The sequence below is a fragment of the Mus caroli genome, chromosome 18 (assembly GCF_900094665.2).
Source record: "Mus caroli chromosome 18, CAROLI_EIJ_v1.1, whole genome shotgun sequence".
In the NCBI taxonomy this organism is placed as follows: Eukaryota; Metazoa; Chordata; class Mammalia; order Rodentia; family Muridae; genus Mus; species Mus caroli.
Window position 1 is genome coordinate 49,785,342 of NC_034587.1, and position 19,809 is coordinate 49,805,150.

At 41.4% G+C, this 19,809-nt stretch overlaps 1 protein-coding gene across 2 annotated transcripts in view; it reads left to right on the forward strand.

The window, feature by feature from the left end:
- The window catches only part of Sncaip (synuclein alpha interacting protein), a 144,445-nt gene that overhangs the window by 92,398 nt on the left and 32,238 nt on the right, over nucleotides 1-19,809 (forward strand). For both annotated transcript variants that reach the window (XM_021150292.2, XM_021150294.2), the window contains exons 4-5: nucleotides 10,472-11,340; nucleotides 13,221-13,400. In XM_021150292.2, coding sequence (XP_021005951.1) covers nucleotides 10,472-11,340; nucleotides 13,221-13,400 — 1,049 coding nt within the window. The remainder of the gene's footprint in view (nucleotides 1-10,471; nucleotides 11,341-13,220; nucleotides 13,401-19,809) is intronic.

Here is a 19,809-nt window from a genome sequence, read left to right on the forward strand (position 1 = left end):
ACATACTAGGCTCCTTCGCTGCCACTGGGTTTTATCCCCAACCTTCCTTTTCTTTATATTTTGAGTAAAAGTCTAAATTATGCAAGCTGACCTTGAACTCCTTCTGCAGTCCCAACAGTCCTTGAAATCAACCTGCTCTAAAGAATTATGGGAAAACCATGCCTCTAGTTCTCTACTTCCACTCGCCTTGAGCATTGCCAGTATGAGTTGCCTCACTAGACAACATCATTTCTTCCTTCCATGAAGTCTATGGACACTTTAATAATCTCACCACTTAGCCTCATGGAAGTATTTGAACCTAGTGGCCACTGCTATCTCCTCCTGGATTCTTTCCTAACATGTTGACAGCCCCTTATTCTCCTTTACAAATCTAGTGCCACCCTCTATCCTTTCTGTCTTCCAGACTCTCCTGTCCTTGATTTTTAGGTCCCCTCTACCTGCTACTTTTAATTTCCAGCTTCCTTTCTAACAACCCACTTGGTATCTATATTAGATGTCTTATAGAATTTAAAAAGGAATTCTTGATTTACAACATGTTTCTCAGAGGAACACACACACACACACACACACACATACACACGTCTAGGTGTGCACCTTGTTAAATAGCTCTTAGCTTACCAAGCAACTCACTATGTTGCTGAGGTTTGAGTTTTCTTTCTCGATTATTCCCCGCTTCATTCTACCAATAAGTCCTAGGCCCTATGTCCGAAGAATGCCTTTGTGCTTCGAGGAGTGTCCAACAGGACTACATTCAATGGATGAGAGATCCACATTCAGGTCTATACAAAATCATAAACATAATGCATTATGGGGGGAGGGAGTATGTAACTTTTAAAAAACATATTAGATATAGTGGAATCTCAGGGGCGGTCATTAGTTTATAATGATGTGGACCTCCAGATTGGGATTAGTGCCCTTATGAAAGGGTCCAGTGTATTGACCCTAAATGGCCTTCCTTGTTTTCATCTCCAGCCATTCACTGTGTCTTTTTCTGCTTCAGCAATGAGAGATACAGAATCTGCCAGATCCTCCTCTGCTTCAGGTCTCTGCAAATGTGCTATCCTCAACTCAGATTGTCACGAATTGCCTGTTCTTCCTGACTTCCCCATTCTCAGATATTTGGCTTTATCTATTCTGCATTGGTTTTAAATATTACCTCCTAGATGGGTTTGCTCAGCTGTTCTATGCCCTGGTGCCCTGGCTTATTTCCATGAGAAGCAAGTGCCTTTGTTACATTTTATTCTTCTCTACTCTGGCATTATTGTCTAGAGAAGGTTGCATCTATTTCATTCTTCCCTGCAGGGAGGATAAAGGAATTCTGTGCACAGAAGACATTTAGCAAATGCTAACTTACTAATGGGTCTAGAAAGAAGGATGCCTTAGCACTCTGTCACTGACTACCTGCCACATGCCTGACCACCCTTTGTCATGTTCTTGCATCTCTTGATCATATTCAAAAGAGTTCAACAGCTTTAGCCATGAATGAATTGGCAACTAGATAAATAGATTCTCAGTAGTAAGATAAATCTAAATTTATGCTTAACACTCCCAATAATAAGCAGGCTAGAGAGTCTGCTCATCTCTCTTTAGAAAAGTTATTAGAATCCATTTCCCTAACTCTGTTCCCAAATTGTAGTCTGATACTAGAGGGCTTCCCAGTTGTAGGAAGAGCTCGTGTTGGGATTTTAGTTAAAGGGACTCTGAAGTGATTCTAAAAATGCTTGGCCATTGGTTGCTGGGGTTCTATGACCTACATGTAACCCAAATAGAGAGACGGTGAGTTGTCTGTTTAGGGAGTCATTTAAGTTTGATGGAATGGTCCTCTGGTGCTATGGAAAGTTAGAGTAAAGCAACTTTCTTCCTGATTGAGAAATCAGAATGCTACATTATTTTCCACATAATACTTAAAATTCCCTGAGCTCCCATTAATTTTCCAGTGAGAATGCATAGGAATTGCCCATCCATCTTCATGACCTGTTATGAAAAGATCTCTGATGAAATCATGCACTTGTCTGTGCTCAGAAATACAGAAAGTCTGACACGAATGTATTGGCAATTTTAAAGTGTTCAAGGCAGAGGAAAATCCCAATGAAGAGACCATTTTGTGGAATCCAGAAAAACACATTTTCGTCTCCTTTCACTTGTTATGATAATATCTGCGAAGTTCATACTGACATAGCTAGTTTCTAAATGAGAACACACACACACACACACACACACACACACACACACACACTCCTCTACCTACCTACCTTATCCGGTTGCCTGCTCTGTCTGCCCTCACTTCTCTTACCTAGGAGTAGCCATAACTCCCTGGTTTGTCCTTGCTATGGACCAGAACTGTAAAACATCGCCACCTTCAGTTAAAAGAGGTCAGTGTGTGCACATGTAGAAAGCAGGTTCAGCTTCCTCCCAGGCTGTCTTTTTTAAGTGTCTCAGCTTGATGAGTTTTTTTCACTGGCCTTCTACTGTGTCTCTCTGTACAGTTCCACAAAGTGAAAGAAAAGGGAGAAAGTGGGGGGACATAGTAAATGCACCTGGATTGAACACAAAACTTAATCCACTTGCAAGGTTTTATACTAATGTCACGATGAAGGACAGCATACTTTTTGCATGACAGAATAACTCTGAAAAGTGTGTGTTTTCTTCAGGCCTACCAATTACCATTCTGTGGAAACTGTACTTTTGAAGCCTAAAGATTTAAACTTGTCCAAATATTGAGTCTGACTTCATGATAGAATATGCCTCTTTGGTAAAGATGTATCTCTTCTATCCAGGCTTATGGGACTTGAGTGATTCAGTGAGTTTTCTCAGAACAAAGAAACACGCAGAGATAGTCTGCTGAGTTTTCTGAGCAAGACTGCAGAGCCATGGACAGAGCTGAGCATAATAAAACATGACCCTGACATACTCAAAAACAGCTGCTTGGTATCAGGAGTCTTTTAAAGACAGAAGGTTGAAAACCTAAATCAATGACATTTTCCTTGCAGCATGTGAGCAGCCTAACGTGAATAGATCATGAGTAGAATATTTATAGGGATAAGGTCATATGTACTTCCCCTTCAACCTCAGGATACTCTCAGTCAGGGGTCCATGATGTCAGTGAAAAGGATGAGCCAGCAACCCCACTGAACATTCCAGAAACATGTGTTCCTTTTGCACACATCACTCTTTCCAGCAATATGTCCTGACACAATTCTCCGAGGCCAGAGTTCACTCAGCCATCCCTTGGATCAGGTTTCAGACTAATCTATAGGGCAACACAGATCACCCCAGCAAGTACTTCCCACTCAGGTTCATACCCTTCTTCCTATGGTCTCGAGGTAATGGGAGCCACCTGTCATCACTTCTTAGAGATCCTTTGGTGCTTGTTTGGCACGGGTTTGCTACAGACTTCGCTTGACCAGTGGTAAGGAAACTCATGACTAGCATTAACAATCCCAGTTGTTCATAATTTCCCTCTCATTGAGGTGAAGGCAAAAGGAAAATGGGCAGAACTAGAAACGTGCTTGCCTACGATGTACCGAGCCCCAGGTTTGATCCCCAGCACCACATAAACTGAACATATTGGTATCTTGTCATTTAAGCATTCAAGATGTAAAGGCAGGGGCATTGGAAGCACAAGGGTATCCTTGATGACATAGAAACTGCAAGGATATCCTGGGCTACATGAGACCCTATATTTAAAAAGCAAAGATTAAAATAAAGGAAATTGAATGCTGGATAATACATAGGGTATGTCCCTAAAGCAGCCTACATTAAGGCTGCTATGGATATGTAGTTTGTTATTTATACTTAAAGAAATTAAGATAAATTTAACCAGATTGCTTCTCATGGAAAGTAGAATCCATTTCACTTGACATAATCCTTTCTTTCTCTTCTCACTGTCGCATGCTTATTTTCTAATATGGGCACAGGTTTCCTATATTTAGAAGTAAAATAAATGGGCATTTTAAGAGCCAACATTGATGTTTAGTCTTAAAAGTTGGGTCTACCATGGCAACAGCAAACAGCCCATTATCTTCTTAAAGAAAACAATTTATCAAGCCCAGGAGCCAGAGAATTATGTGTCAGCAATCGTCTCGGCCTCATAATTATAAATTTAGGAGGATCTGGTAAAATGCATGAATCCAAAAGAATTATAGTGTTTCATTGTGAGTCAGAATAAAGAACCCTGTTATTTGCACACATTCTACATCATCAGAGATATTTAGAGTGGATCAGATCTAAGCAATGATATTGTCTAACCTTGTTATTTTCCAGATGAGGAAATTCAAGTAAAGAACCTTCGTGTGGGTGGGGGAAGTTCTAGACAGGGTTTTCTGTGTAGCCCTGGCTGTCCTGGAACTCACTCTATAGGCCAGACTAGCCTTAAACCCATAGATCCAGCAGCCTCTGCCTCCTGAGTGCTGGAATTGAAGGTGCCACCACCACCACCCAGCAAGAACTTCTTAAGAGAGTGCATTAAAGTACAGCATACCTTCTAGCTGTCTGAGCCACTTCAATAACTATCGTTCATATTGTCACCTCAGTTTTAAAAAAAAATGGACTCATTATAATAAAACTTGTTTCTTGTATTTTGCATTTTTTTTGGCTCCATGTATTCCTTCCTTCCCCCTTCTCTTCACTCACTCATGGAAAGATTAAGTCATCAAATCCTATTGTCTTTGAGGAAGTTTGCTGGACAGTGAACTGGTTACAAGCAAAAGGAGCTTCTGGGGAATCGGTGTCCTTGACGCCCCCTCAGGACAAAGTGAGACTACAGCCTTCCTGCAACTATGGTCAAGAATTACCTGGGAACTGAGAAGCCAAGAGTAACTATTCCCTGGGAGAGTAAACAGAAGTGACTTGATGGGGCAACCCTGACTGTCTCCGGTGTGATGAGCATGAGTCTCGGGCAGGGACAATAGCAAAGGCTTTATGGGAAAGGCAGAATAGGCCCAAAGGCAAGAGCAATGGTAGATAGCCATGTATCCAGAAAGTTGATTTAGCATTAGAGGAGAGAGGGGGGAGGCAGGGGTGTGGGAATCATGGGTGCTGAGAAAAGAAGGTAAATTATAAAGTGAATTAAAAAAAACTACTGCATGTCATGCTGAAGATTTTGCTATGAACAAAGAAGCCAGTGTCGACAAACCTTGTAACTTAAGTGACATTTTACATCATGTGTATATCCAAAAATCCTCCTGTTAATTGATTGCTTACAAAAGCCACTGACCCTGAAGCCTGCAGTCAGTTTATTAAGGAATATTCTATATTTTGGGAAGAAATTAAATTCAAGCACCAAAGGAAGAATCCTGAAATAAATGAGAAAGAGGGGGAGGAGGAGGAGGAGGAGGAGGAGGAGGAGGAAGGAGAAGAAGAAGAAGAAGAAGAAGAAGAAGAAGAAGAAGAAGAAGAAGAAGAAGAAGAAGAAGAAGAAGAAGGCTGAACACTGAATAGTTCTCTTATACTGTGAGTGAGGTGTGTTTGTCATCAGTTGTGGGGTGTGTCTGCCACAGTGGGGTATTCATCCCATGCCCAGGGCAATATCATTTTAGAAAGTATGGGACGCTTAAGGCTTGGCAGCTAATTTGACAAATTGGACTTTACCCAAGGAGGAATTAAATGGGCTAAAAAAGAGAGACCAATGAGAGAAAAGAAATTAGTTAGTGGTGGTTGTGGAAAAGATTCCAGTGTAACCCAGTGAGGGTAACATAAAAGGAAGGGTCCAGATTTATGAGGGATTTAGAATAGAGCCACAAGATGGTATCAGAGGGATGTGGGGTAGAGGTCAAGGGAACAAATGATAGACACTATCCTTGGGGGTAAATGACTTGGGAGGCTAGATAAATGACCCTGTGATTGTCTAAGTCAGGATTAAGAGGATGGGGGAGGGGCTGAGGAAGGAGAGGAGGGGAACCAGACAGAGGTGTAGCAAGTCAGAGCCCTGGATTAGGATACAACACCAACCAGGGAGCCTTGAATATTCTAGATCCCTGCTAATTCTTGTTGGGAAAACTGTCTGGCTTTTGTTGGTTATGGGGTAACTGAGATTGTCTTGCTGGTTCTCACAGCATCTCAAATGCCAGCTAGATTATAGAAGACTGTTCAGTCTATAAATCACCACCATAAACATTCACCTCGCCGCTGATGGTTTTAGAAAATTCGTGATTCCATCCGATAGACCAATTGAAGGCATGCCAGGCATCTTTATTGCCCTAAGGTGTTAAAAGTGAGCACCTTTAAGAGCAAAACATCATTAAAAACCTACTTAGGTAAGCAGTTTGTGGGGAGTTTTGAAGGATGGAGAGATACATTAAACACAGATACTGTTCTCATAGAACTTATAAAGGCTGAGATAAAGTTTTCCAGGGATTTAAATTATGTTCATGCATCAAGTATCTGTACATAATTTCTAGAGGAGAAATCCAGCCTCAAACATTCTCCAAGTAGCCATTGCTGCTGTGAAATTTGTTCCCGTGGATGACGAGAATGTTCTGACGGTACTGGAGCAAGCAACAATAAAGTGAATTTGTTGGTACTCTTTAAAGAGTTGAAAGGGAAAAATCTTGCCTGCCGTTAGTAATCGTTTTCGTATGCTGTGTAGCGTAGGAGAAGTAAATGGCTGTTTGTCTTTTGTTTGTTGCATTTCTGCTCATCCAAATATGTGACACAGCAACAAGTTTGAGCGTTCTCATGAAACCCATTAGTTCCGTTTCCATAAGGAGTTTTTCTTTCCTCCTTGGCGGTCAGGCCTAGCGGGCACAGACTTCACCCTGCAAAACAGCCATAGGCTTGAGTGAGGGAAAAGACAACATGCCCAAATGTTGACACTCCTTCTTCAGTTTCTAGATCTTTCTAGGGAAAGAAGTGTTTTCATAAAACACAGACAGAATTCATTTACATAGAGCTTTCCCTTAATGGCTCCTGTCAGGATAGAACAGCTGAGAAACATATGGTACCCATTTCCCTGTATCACTTGGGAAAAAGTCCACATGTAAATAAAGCCAACATAAAAGAGTGGCCCTTTGAACCAATGACCTTGTATAATACATAAATATATCAGTAAAGCACACTTGGTGTATTGACCCACTAAGTCATATGGCTTTAAATATTTTTAATCCATTATGAGATGCATAGTTTTTAGAAGCTCCAAAGGATCAAGGTTATTGACAAAATATCATCAGATATCATGCCAAATAATAAGCATGTGTCTCATAATGTCTATGAATAAGTTTCCCCACAATCTTTATAGACTGGGGGGTGGAGTTAGTGAGTAAAATCAAATGCCTATTTATACCTTACATGCTCCATGTTTTTTCTTTCCCTGTTGCTTTATGTGAATCAAGCACTCTGTGTTCCTAACGCAGAGAAAATGGCTTGGCAGAAATTTCTGGCAAATTATAACTGCTCATAATTTAATATTTTAAAACATAAAGGAACATATTAAAGATAGAAAATTTTCTCATTTACAGGGAACTGATTGGAATTATTAGTCATTGCCTTTACATATTGACATTGCATAAATGACTTTAAAGAATCTAGCTTTCTCTGGCGGTTTTAACTCCTGTGGGTTTATTAGCAGAGCTTATTCCCCTCCCATGAAATTAAGCTGCAAATCCCTCAGAAGGATTCACTTTATGCATGTTAAAAGATTGATGAATTGTGCAAAGTGAGATTCAAGGTCACATACTTGTGTCAGATAATTGTGTGCTCAGGGCCAAGCATTGCACATGGCTCAGAACTCTGGCCACAAAACGGTGAGAGTAAGGGAGTGGGGAGTCTGACGACATCTAGATGCCCCCCTTCCCTTCTCAGTAGCCCTTGCTATACATGTTGCTCACTGGGAAGAAACCATTCCTCCTCCCATAACTTTTAGTGTTCTCTTCCAGAGCTAGAAGAGCCTCGGGGGTGTGCTGTGTACTACAGACCTTCTCAACCCAGGCTAAGAGAACTTATGATTTTATGATAAGGGCACTCAGTCATCTCTTCACTATATTCCATAACTTCTCTGGATGCTTTTAGGACACATCTCAGCATAAGCAATGACTAGTAGTACCACATTTAGGTCACTCTATTAAGGAGCTCTTTAGCTGTAAGAGTTAGTCATTAGCAGAGCCTATTGTAAAAGTTACAGACCTGAGCACACCTACTGCCTCAGGGTCTCTCAGTCTTTGCCTGAGCCCAACAGCAAAGACAAGCAGGTTTACTTTGGATTAAACTCTTCCCAACTACAGCTGTTTGGGGGATAAAGAGTAGCTGGAAGGAAGCCTTACCTGTCTGACATAACATGATATAAGCCAAACGCGGAAGGATAGGAACCTGTAAAGTAGCCTCGAGGAGTGTTGGGTCATCTGCCTTCTAGGAGAGCAGTGTCTTGGAGAGGACGCAACCCCGCTGGAAGCAAGAACACTGCAGCTTCTCTAGCCCACCCTGACACGTGCTACCAATACAGCTTGCTTGTATTGAGGTTGTGGTTTTTCACCTTATCTCCAAATGTGTTTGGCTGCCTCACTGTCTATCTCAACCACTTAGTTGAATGTAGGCCAATGTGCTGTCTTTATTTTATCCATACCCCCCCAAAAAAAACCCAGCAACAATGACAAAAAAACTATTTTGAGTACTAGTCTAGTTTCCCTATGTGCCCTTCATGACTTCTCCTTGCTCCATCTTTTCCTACCTTCCCCAAAATGGAGGGCAGTGTTACTCTAAGGAGTTCTCTAGAGACCCACCACCACCACCACCACCACCACCACCACCACCATGCTATATGGACAGGATATAGACACTTAGAGGCCTGCTTGCTGCCCCTCTATACAGTATAGACTGTACGCCTGCCAGCCTAGTGGCCCACCTGTAGCAGGAACTGCTACAATATGCAACTCTATGGTGATCAGATGGAAGAGAAAGACTAGTGGAACAGTTTGAGCATTATGACAAGAGATGGAACTGGAGACCCTAGGGTGGAAAGGAGTAATCTGTTGTGAGTGGCCAGCCCCACCACCTGAGGCCATGGTGCTGCCACCAAGGTCCTGTCTAGGTCCTGTAGCCATGCAGAGGCTGAGGGCAGTGTTGGTCTCTGTGGCTCATATTACCACTAGAGACCATGGGGAAGTCCCTGGTAGGGGAAGTCCCTGGTAGGGGCAGCCGCGAGGGACCTCATGGATATCCAGGGGCTGTGCAGAACTGACCTCACCCATCCATCACTAGCTTTGGTGCTCTGGAAATCTGGCCCCACTTCTCACCATCAACAGCAGGCCCTGCATCTGTCCAGCTTCAGTACCCAGTACAGTGGACCATGTACCTCACTAGGGCAACACAAGGAAGCTGGACTTAATGGCCAAAATCTACATCATCTGTGAACTGTTGGACCCTGTGGAAGGGCCAGTCCTGCTGACTCAGTGCTGCAGGATCTCCATGACACAGGGTAACAACACGATAACTGAGAGGAGTCCTGGTGAGAATCCAATCCTGACGGTGTCACAGAAGCCAGAGACCTCAAACCAAACCAGTGACTCATTGCAGTGAAAGTTTGCAAGTGAAGGTGTGTGGATAGAAGGCCATACTGTAGAACACTCTGACACACTACACCTTCTACTGGAGATGTTTTCATGCTTTTTGTTTGTTTGTTTGTTTTGTTAATTTTTTTGTTCGTGTGTTTTTATTTTCTTTGGGGAGTTGTTGAAGAGGATAGGACAGATATGAGGGGACGGGGAGATGAGTGGGACTGAAGTACATGATGGGAAATTCACAAAACATCAATAGAAAGTTTTGTTTTCAAGAGTATGTTCTTTTGCCAAATGGAAATGCATTTGTGGTGTGCCATGACCTGGTAAGCACCATGAGATGGTCCTGCCTGATGGTTGACTGGGATACTAATTATAGGGTCCATAGACTCAACCATGGTCGGTGTCCCATGGACAGACCAGCACCTGACTACCTTAGGCTTTTCTTCTCCTACCCTTACCATCTAATAGAAAGTCATATAGTAGGGCAGAATTTGAGTTTGTAGAAGATAAGCTATGTTCTCCACATAGATGTCTCAAACATTAGAGATGCGTGCACAGGCAAGTGCATGCTTGTGCATGTGTATGTGTGCGCATATAACACTTGTACACTGGCTTAGTGTGGAAGCCCATTCCTGCTTTGTTTTTGTTGTTTTTCTTTGTTTTTTGTTTTGTTTGTTTAGGATAATGGCAAACATGTAAATAGTACCAGAAATACCCAGTTATAAAATATCTGTTGGGGTATCTTTATTTTAACTTTCTGCCTTTATCACTATTGCTACTTTAATTAAATTTGAGTCAGTATGTCATATCTTTTTTTATCATTCTCTGCCTTGCAGTGGTAAGTATAATTTCATCCTCTTGGCATTATCCCTTTGCATGGAGACCTACTGTGAGCATAACCTAAGCGAGCATGTTTACCTACATGGCCAAACTGTGTTCAGATTCCAATTTAATAGTCTCCTCTGTTATTTTTTTTTTAACAGTTTCTAGCTCTGGCTGGAATTGTGGTGTCTCAACTCTCATTACAAACCCACAAAAGCCCACTGGAATCGCTGATGTATACAGTAAGTTCCGCCCAGTGAAGCGAGTTTCTCCACTGAAGCATCAGCCAGAGACTCTGGAGAACAACGAAAATGAGGACCAAAAGAACAATACAGTGGAATACCAGAAAGGGGGGGAGACTGACCAGGGCCCCCAGCCTGAGGAGCTCAGCCCTGAAGATGGAGTCGGGGGGTTGCCAGGCAAGGGCTCAGAGCCCAGCCAAGCCCTGGGCGAGCTGGAGCATTATGACCTTGACATGGATGAAATTCTGGATGTGCCTTACATTAAATCCAGTCAGCAGCTGGCCCCGCTCACGAAGGTCACTTCAGAGAAAAGGATTCTGGGTTTATGCACAGTCATCAATGGCCTCTCTGCCAAAACCTGCCCTATCACGAGCACTGAGAACTCCACACCCAACATGACTCCATTTTGTGTTCTTTCTCCTGTGAAAAGCCCTCACTTACGGAAAGCACCTACTGCCCTCCGGGACCAGCACAAGCTCTCTACAGAAGACTGCGAGAGCTCGCCAGCTCTGGGTAAATGTGGCCCTGCAAATGAATCAGAAAACCACAGTAAAGACTTCTTAAACAAGGTTTTTAGTGATCCCCATAGTCGGAAAATTGAGAAGTCTGGGCCAGACTGCAAGCTCAGGTCCTTCCACCTGCAATCTTCAGCAGCAGGAGCCAAAACAGAGGAGCCGATCAATGGCATGAACTGGACCAACACCCAAGGCACGGAAGAAAGAACTGAGTACCTGAAAAAAGTAAGAAGCATACTGAACATTGTCAACGAAGGACAGATATCGCTCTTGGTAAGTATTGTCTGTCTGTCTGTCTGTCTGTCTAACCTATAGACTCCATCTTATAACAGGATGAAGTGAGGTTTTTTTTCACATCTTTTTGTAGTTTTTTTTTTATTAGTTCATTGAGAATTTCCCACAATGTGTCTTGATCATATTCACCCCCTTTGTTTGGTTAAAAAATCTTTGTTTTGCTAAATCTTGACCTGTGGCTTTAGTTGAGAGTAGTGTGTTTTAAACTCGAAGGTTTGAGGTTAAAACGGGAGGTCGGGGATGGGGAGGTGGAGACACAAAGAGCCACAGAAGATGATTAGTGCAGTTTAACATCATCTGAACTCAGCTGGGATAAAAGACAGTTAATCTAAGAGGAAAATAAAGCATGGGGCCCAGCAGTGTGCGCCAGTTGAATTGGAATGCCTTCTTTTTCCCCTTTGCTTTTCAAATGGTTCCCCATGCTCGCCCTCCGTTCTGCAAGGATGTCAGTTTTTAGCTGATGGCAGACCTGCCAGATCTGTGAACAGAGAGTTCTCTGTTTCCCCCTGATCATTATTCAGAAGAGTTGGGGTGGGGGGGTTGGAAAGCATTTGAAGACACAGCTTCCCCTAGAGGTTGATTGTTCTCTGACCCACGGGGGGAATTTTTACTTTGTCCCAGGGCTGCATGTCTAGGGAACATGAAGAATTGTCTCCAAAGACTCCAGACACAGAGTTAGTTGGTATAAGAAATGTCTATTGAAAAGCTCAGCTGAAGTAGCATTCTGTCTGTTGCACTTTCTAGCTTCCAGACACTGATCAAATAGTAGCAAGCCTGAGCTCCATAAAGTCTCATTCAGGAAAATCACGGCTTCACAACATTGTGATTCTCCATAACGCTCAGTGTGCACAGATAAACTATACTATGCATGGCCTGCTATGGCAAACAGGACAATATCATTGAACAATTTTACCAAATGAAGCCATAACTTTTTCTCTTAAAAATGTGTTCTTTGTTTTTCCTGACTGTTTCCTCTTATTCTCTTTGGTTCAATTCTTTCCTTTGTCCCATATATTCAGAAGACCCAAATGCTAATAATACTGCTCAGCTGAGCTGAGTTCAAGCAAAAAATTCTACCAAACACTTCATACTCAGAGGACTGAATGTCACAAGAGACAGTGTGTGTGTGTGTGTGTGTGTGTGTGTGTGTGTGTGTGTGTGTGTGTGTGTACATATAGCCAAAGAACCAAGTTCCTCCAGATAACCCAGATGCCCCTGGGAGTCGCTGGTGTGGAGAAGGACCTGGGAAAGCGCTAGTAACCACAGCCATAAGGTACCATGCAAAAGGAGCCAGCCTGGCAAGCCAAACACTCAAAACAAGTACTTCATTCATTCAACAAACCTGTAACAGTCAATAAAACCTAGCACCATCCCTCGGGCACTTAGCAGGGTGGTGACAGAGGTAGAGAAGCTCTGGCTTATCATCAGTTTCACCTCTGGTACCTAAAAAATCAACTGGAATCCTTCGCAGCTCATTGGTCCTAGCTCTGGGCTCCTCCCTCATGCTGTCCTTTGAGAATGAATGTTCTAAAGCAGGGGCTCTCAACCTTCCTAAGGCTACGACCCCTTAATATAGTTCCTCCTTATTTTTGCAGCTACCTCTTAACTGGAATTTTGTTATTCTTGTGAAACGTAATGTAAATTATTTTTAGAGATAAAGATTTGCCAGGGGTGGGGAGTGGGGGTGGCAAACCACAGGTTGAGAACCACTGTTCTAAAGCATATTATAATCAGGGCAAATAAAAATAGCAAGGGACTCTAACTAGATCATGGACTGTTGGTTCCCTGTGCCCAGTGTAGACCCTGCATGGTGTCTTGTTCTGACTTACTGATTGAAGCTTCTCTCCTGCTCTGTGCAGCCACACCTAGCTGCAGACAATCTGGACAAAATTCACGATGAGAACGGAAGCAATCTGTTACACATTGCTGCATCAAAGGGCCATGCAGAATGCCTGCAGCACCTCACGTCACTGATGGGCGAAGACTGTCTGAATGAACGGAACACAGAGCAGCTGACTCCAGCAGGCCTGGCCATCAAGGTGACCACTCTGGGGCTGGGCTACCCTAGGCTGTGTCTTTTGATTTTAAGATTTCTTGTGAGCTAAGCTATTGGAAAGGGGAGAGGAGAGAGTGATGTATTAAATAAACAGCAAATGAATGTGCTATATATAAAAAGTTAATCATGTAAGTCACTACCACGCTGAGATTTGGATGGCATTCCAGCTTATTATCCAACAAGGATAATCTCCAAGTCAGCCCACAAAAGAAAGAAAAGGATGACCGCCTACAGAATTTTTTCATTATTCATAGTGATTGCATTTTGGATTCTTACCCCACCTGGCTCTCTCGGAGACTGTGTCAGTTTTTCCTAATGTGGGAATAAGGAGCATGGAGAATCAGACCAAGGTGTGCTAATAAGGGAGGCTAGCACTTGGATGCTTCTCTCAATAAGGTGGGCTTTGAATGGAGCAAATCTGAGTTCAAATGTCATCATCAGCATCAAAAAAACTGAGGGTTTTGTGTTTAGCTTTCCAAGACAGCACAATATGCTATCTGTCATACCCAAGCATTTACAAATTAATGCCAACAGGGATGGAGTTAAAACCTGGACCATTACACATACGCACACATGCATACAAGCACCTTTATAACACTGCTGCAGTAAAAGCATCTGAGATATGACTCATCATGAAAAGGTTAGCTATTAAACTAAAATGACTGTTCGGATCTTTGGCAAGTAAATGTAGAATTCAGTCATACTTATTAAGAAGCCAGACGTGAAGTTCAAAGAAATCTAATGCATCCTGTAATTCTTCATACGGATTGCTTTATATGGTAGTTAGATTTTCTAAAAGCCAAATAACATCATTTTTACAAATAGAGTTGCATAGGTATTGAGTAGGGGAACTGTCTGGCTAAATAAACCCACTTGTGAATTCACTAAAGGACACATTACAGTAAAAAATAAATAAATAAATAAATAAATAAAGTATCTATCCTAACCCTAACATATCTTATATGCAAAGCTTTTTTTTAACTGTAATCCATTTACTTAGTAAAGCTTTATATGTTAAAAAATGTTTTATTTAACTTTGCTCCATGGTAAAGTATGACTTCAAATTTGCACGGTAAATATTTGTTCCAAAGAACCCTAGGAGACCGGGGATGTGCTTTTCTTTGGTTGTGCATGAAGCCATATCAGATCAGAACTGAGTTTACTGCAACCAAAGTGAGAAACGAGAAACTGAATCTGAAGAAAAAACTCATCTCAGTAGAGTTGAGTCCTGTGTGTACCAAAAGCCAACAGGCACTATGTTATTAGGTGCTAGAGGTGAGAATTTGAAGAAGACATAGTACCTGCCCCTAAGGAGATGATACACCCGGTGAATAAGACAGGTTACTGGGGATAACAGTGTCAGATGATAAAGTCAGTGTCTAGGCCTGTGACATAATCCAGGGAACAATATGGGTAGCATGTTGTTATCCCTTGGAACCTATGTCAGATAGCTTTGTAATGGCAGATATCCTCATAGTGACAGATATCCTTTTAATGCCAGTGAATGTTGGCCCCTGTCATACTTATAAAATGTCTTAGTGTTTATGAAATGTAGTTCTCATTAGTTTTCCTAACTGATGGTGGATGACAGAACATTTCCTCATTATGTAATTGGATGACAGCATATTTTTTCCTTAATTGATACGCCCTATTGCTTGTTTTGATAGATTAAAATTTTTAGCGCCTGAAGGTTCCTAAGCAACACAGTTGCCATTAATTCAACCCTCATTGTGAGCAGCTAACATGAGGTGGGACTTATTCTTAAACTTCAGCTACCACGCTTGGTGTCCTAAGATGCCACTAGTCTTCTGGTTTAGGGCCTTGTTTTGAACACATGTAGCGACTGATAATATTCCACTCCCATTAAACAGTTCTAAGAGGAGACTGGAGAGGTGACTCAGTAGATCGGGGCACTTGTTGCTCTTGCAGAGGACCTGGGTTTGGTTCCTATCACCTACTTAGTGGCTCATAACTCACTTGTAACTTGAGCTTCAGGAGATGTATCTCAGGTTTCAGGATGCATGTGCACACACACACACACACACACACACCAATAAGTAAATCTTTAAAATAAAGCAGCGCTGAGCCAGCTGCCTGTTATTAATGACAAACATACTTGGTACAAATTGTCCAATTGTCTTGCCTAGTATACCTCAGCTGACAGAAGTCATGCAGAAACAAGATGGAATCTAAAGGTCATTTTTAAAAGGGGGCTTTAAAGTCATAACAGTGCTTACAAACACCACGTTCTCATGCTAGGACTCCTTAAACAGAACACAGTGACGTCCATTATGTTAAGTTACAGGCTCTACTGAGTGTTTTCCAGAGGACTCAGGAGTGTCTTGCTTTGGGAGTTTGTGCCCTTTGGTAATAGCTAAACAAAGTCTTTAGGAAAAATGAGTTCTAAAGGGTCTGGTTTCTAGCACAATGTTTTCTAAAATAGAATTGGCAGAAGGAATTCTTTTAAGACATGGAATCAAATTGTTTGTTTGTTTGTTTGTTTGTTTGTGCTTGTTTGTTTTAGCTTCTCCTTTGGTCATTCTGATTAAGCCTAAAGGCAAAGTGTTGGTCGGTCTGGTAATAATGTGATGTCACACATATCCTTACAAATATTTTTTAAAACATTCAAATAACTCCAAGTCCAGATTTGGGCAGGCAAAAGAATTCTGTTGGAATTTAATAATGTCTTTTGTTGTTTTGTATTCTTGTTACTTGCATTTAAGGCAAGTCATTTTGGTTTCAAACACAGAAATAAGAAATAATATTTCTTTCTATTCTTTGGACAGTATTTTGTTTAAATGCTACCAAATTAATTTACCAGACCTAAAACTCATCAACAAGAACTTTCTCTCAGGCGAGAGAGATGGCTCAGCAGTTAAGAGCACTGCCTGCTCTTCCAGAGGTCCTGAGTTGAATTCCCAGCAGCCACGCCATGGCTCACAACCATCTGAAATGGGATTTACTGCCTGATACTGGTGTATCTGAAGAGAGTGACAGTGTATTCACATACATTAAATAAATAAATAAATAAATAAATAAATAAATAAATACTCTTAAAAATTAAAAAAACAGAACTGTGTCTCACGACACTTGAATATACCCACTTGTTAAATGCACTGAAAACCTTGTCTAAGATTCAGTATATATAGGATTATGTAATAAACTCAATAAATTGTAGAGGATTAAAATACAAGCTTACACACTTTACCCATAATGAAACACAATTAGAAACTAACAACAGAAGGAAAAAGTAGAATATTCACAAGTTCATGAAATTAATCCACCCTAAACCAGTCAGCAGACCAAACAAACGAACAAACAAACAAAACAACCGTCAAAGGAAATTGAGAACGATTGGGCTGAATGGGAATGACAATACAGCATTCTGCTGCGTTGCAAGAAACATCTATAGCTCTGCTTACAGGGAGGCAAGGAAGAAGGCGGGGCAAGTAGGCAGGGCGGGCCGAGGCGTGGCAAGTGGGCGTGGCAAGGAGGCAAGTTTTAGTCAGACACTTTAGAAACTAGAAAGAAGTAAGACAAACTTAGTCCAGAGCAAGCAAAAGAAAGTAAATAACAGGACATGAAGAAGGGAAGTGGAGACTAAAACGACAGTAGAGAAAACCAACAAAGCTGAATGTGGTTTTATGAAAAGGTAGGGGAAAAAAAAACAAAACTTTTGATCTAGTTAGGCTGACCAAAAAGAGAGAAAGCAGAGGGGATGCATCTCGGTTTACTAGAACTAGAAGCATAGCCTCACGTTTCTATGTTCCCTGTATATAGTAATCTGTGCAAACCGTCTTGCTTCTTGTATGATCAAGATAGCTCCTGTTTCTTTCTTCATTCAGAAAGAGTAAAGTGAATGGTGTAATGGGACGACAGCCTGGAGAAAGAGTAGTCACAAGAACCTCACACAAGGTGCTGAGCTGAAAGGCAAAGCTGAACTTGACCCATGACTAGAGTGGGCTAGCCACAGCTCAAGAGCCAAGAACAGAAAAGACCTCAATCTACCTCCGTGTTTCTGGTCTCTGACTGCTAATGTGCATTATACCCAAATCCAGACAGAAGCCAGGATGTCAGATAGACACCCCAGACAGACCAGCCCCGGGGCAGTAAGAAGCACATTACCTGGTCATTACCAATAAAGGCACGTGTCATGTAGTGATGATGACACATGCTGAGATGTGTTTTTCCACAATTTTGTCCTTGTACAAACACCACAAAGAATGTTTATATAAACATGATATAGGTCTGCAGTGTGGTGCTAATGCAGTTAGGAGATGGTAAACATGAAAGGCGTGTGGGTACGGCTGGCATAGCACAGCATCCTGTTTTACAGTAAACTCTTTGTCATAAGCAGAATTGCGGGCTAAAACAATGAAGAGCAGCCTCGTACAGTAAATACATAAACCAGTAGCACAGATGTTTGCTGTCGAGTGTAATTATGATTTTTATGAGACCTTCATACTAGGCAGTCATGTATCATATCTCTGTAGCTCCAAGGACAGAGTAACATGTTTGTGAGTGTGTGAAAGTGTGTGTGTGTGTGTGTGTGTGTGTGTGTGTGCATGTGTGAGAGTCAGTGTGTGTCTGAGTATGTGTGAGAGAGTCAGTGTATGTATAAATGTGTGAGAGAGTCCATGTATGTGTGTGAGATAGTCATTGTATATGTGAGTGTGTGTGAGAGAGTCAGTGCATGTGAGAGTGTATATGCATGTAAGGAGAGAGCCACTGTGTGTGTAAATGTGTGAGAGAATCAGTGTGAGTGCATGTTAGGTGAGTGTGAGTGTGTATGGGAGTCAGTGTATGTGAGAGTGTGTGCATGTGTGTGTGAATGTGTGAGTGAGTGTGTGTGTGTGCATATGTATGTAAGTGTGTGAGTCTGTGTGTGTGTGTATGTGTGTGAAAGTCAGTATATATGAGAGTATGTGTGAGTGTGTGTGTGTGTGTGTGTGTGTGTGTGTGTGTGTAAGCGCGCGTGTGTGTGGTTGGGAATTCTTGACTTGGAGTCCTGTTATTCAAATAGATGATGACGGAAGGAATTGCCTCTCCTGTCTTTCTCTTACTTTTTCATCTTGACAGATAAAGATTCTAAACGAAAGAAAAAACATTCCTGCTCACTTGTAATCCCTCCCTGACTCCATAAACAGACCCTTTCTATGCTACCACCCCACAGTATGCAAGCTAGACAGGCAACTAGGGGCCTCACTTGTCTCACGGAATCTCTAAGTAAATCCGAGAGAGGGTAGAATGTAGTGAATGTTGTGTTCACCAAGCCTGTGCTGTGTCTCATTTCACCTTTGCTGTGATGCTAGGAAGGTCCCGTTGCTGCTGTTCACATGAGAGACAGCTGCAAACCTTGAAGCTAAGGTAACTGTGGCTAAGTGGTGGACCAAGGACTCCCATCCATCTAGTCTATATGGATGTTGATCACAGATTATGAAACTCAGTATTTGTTGATGGGTACAGACTGTCCTAGCATGTTTGGACTGCAGTTTAACTATTCCCATGCCTCGTTGGTGTCTTGTAAGGCTCACAATGCTGAGAATAAGATCCCAGTGAGGACTATAGATGAGAAAGAATCTAAAATCCAAAAGCATGAGAGTCATGTGACTTCATAAAACAAAAGGCCTCATAAACCTGCAGCTGGTTTTTCCTGTCTCCTTCCTGCACTGCCCTTCTTCATCCTAACTAGGGATAACTTCCCATTGTAGCTGTTTCTGACTTCTATAGTAACATTTTATCACTTACAAATAATAAATTAATCTTCTATAACAACATTTTTACCTTTTGAACTTTTTTCCTTAATTTTTTATTATTTAAATGAACTTTATGCATCAAATATATTAATAATATTGAGTAATTTGAGAATAAAATAACACATAAAAGTTTGTTCAACTTTTATATTCATATCCTTTCATACCGTAAAACTATCTTTAATGAACATTTAATACTATCCATAACTGAGGATCCTATATCTAATATTGAATACTAAATTGTTTCAAAAACATACAAAATATTCTTTGGGTATTAAGCATAGTAAAAGAGCATAAAATATTAAAAATGAATCATTAAGAAATATATTTAAAAGCCCTTATATGATACCACTTGGCCCTTTTAAACTTTTGATTGTTCAACTTATTAAAATATTTACCCTGGTTACTTAATGGAAATTGTTATTTCAAATATAAGTATGTTAACTTTTCATGAAAAATATGATAGTATTTTATTTGAAAAATAATTGCTCTGTCTAATAAACTATAATTGATTGAAGCTGGAGAGATGTCTCAGAGATTAAGAGCACTAGCTTCTCTTCCAACACCCACAGGACAACTCACAGCTCTCTGTAACTGTAACTCCAGTTCCAGGGGATCTGATACCCTCTTATGGCCTCC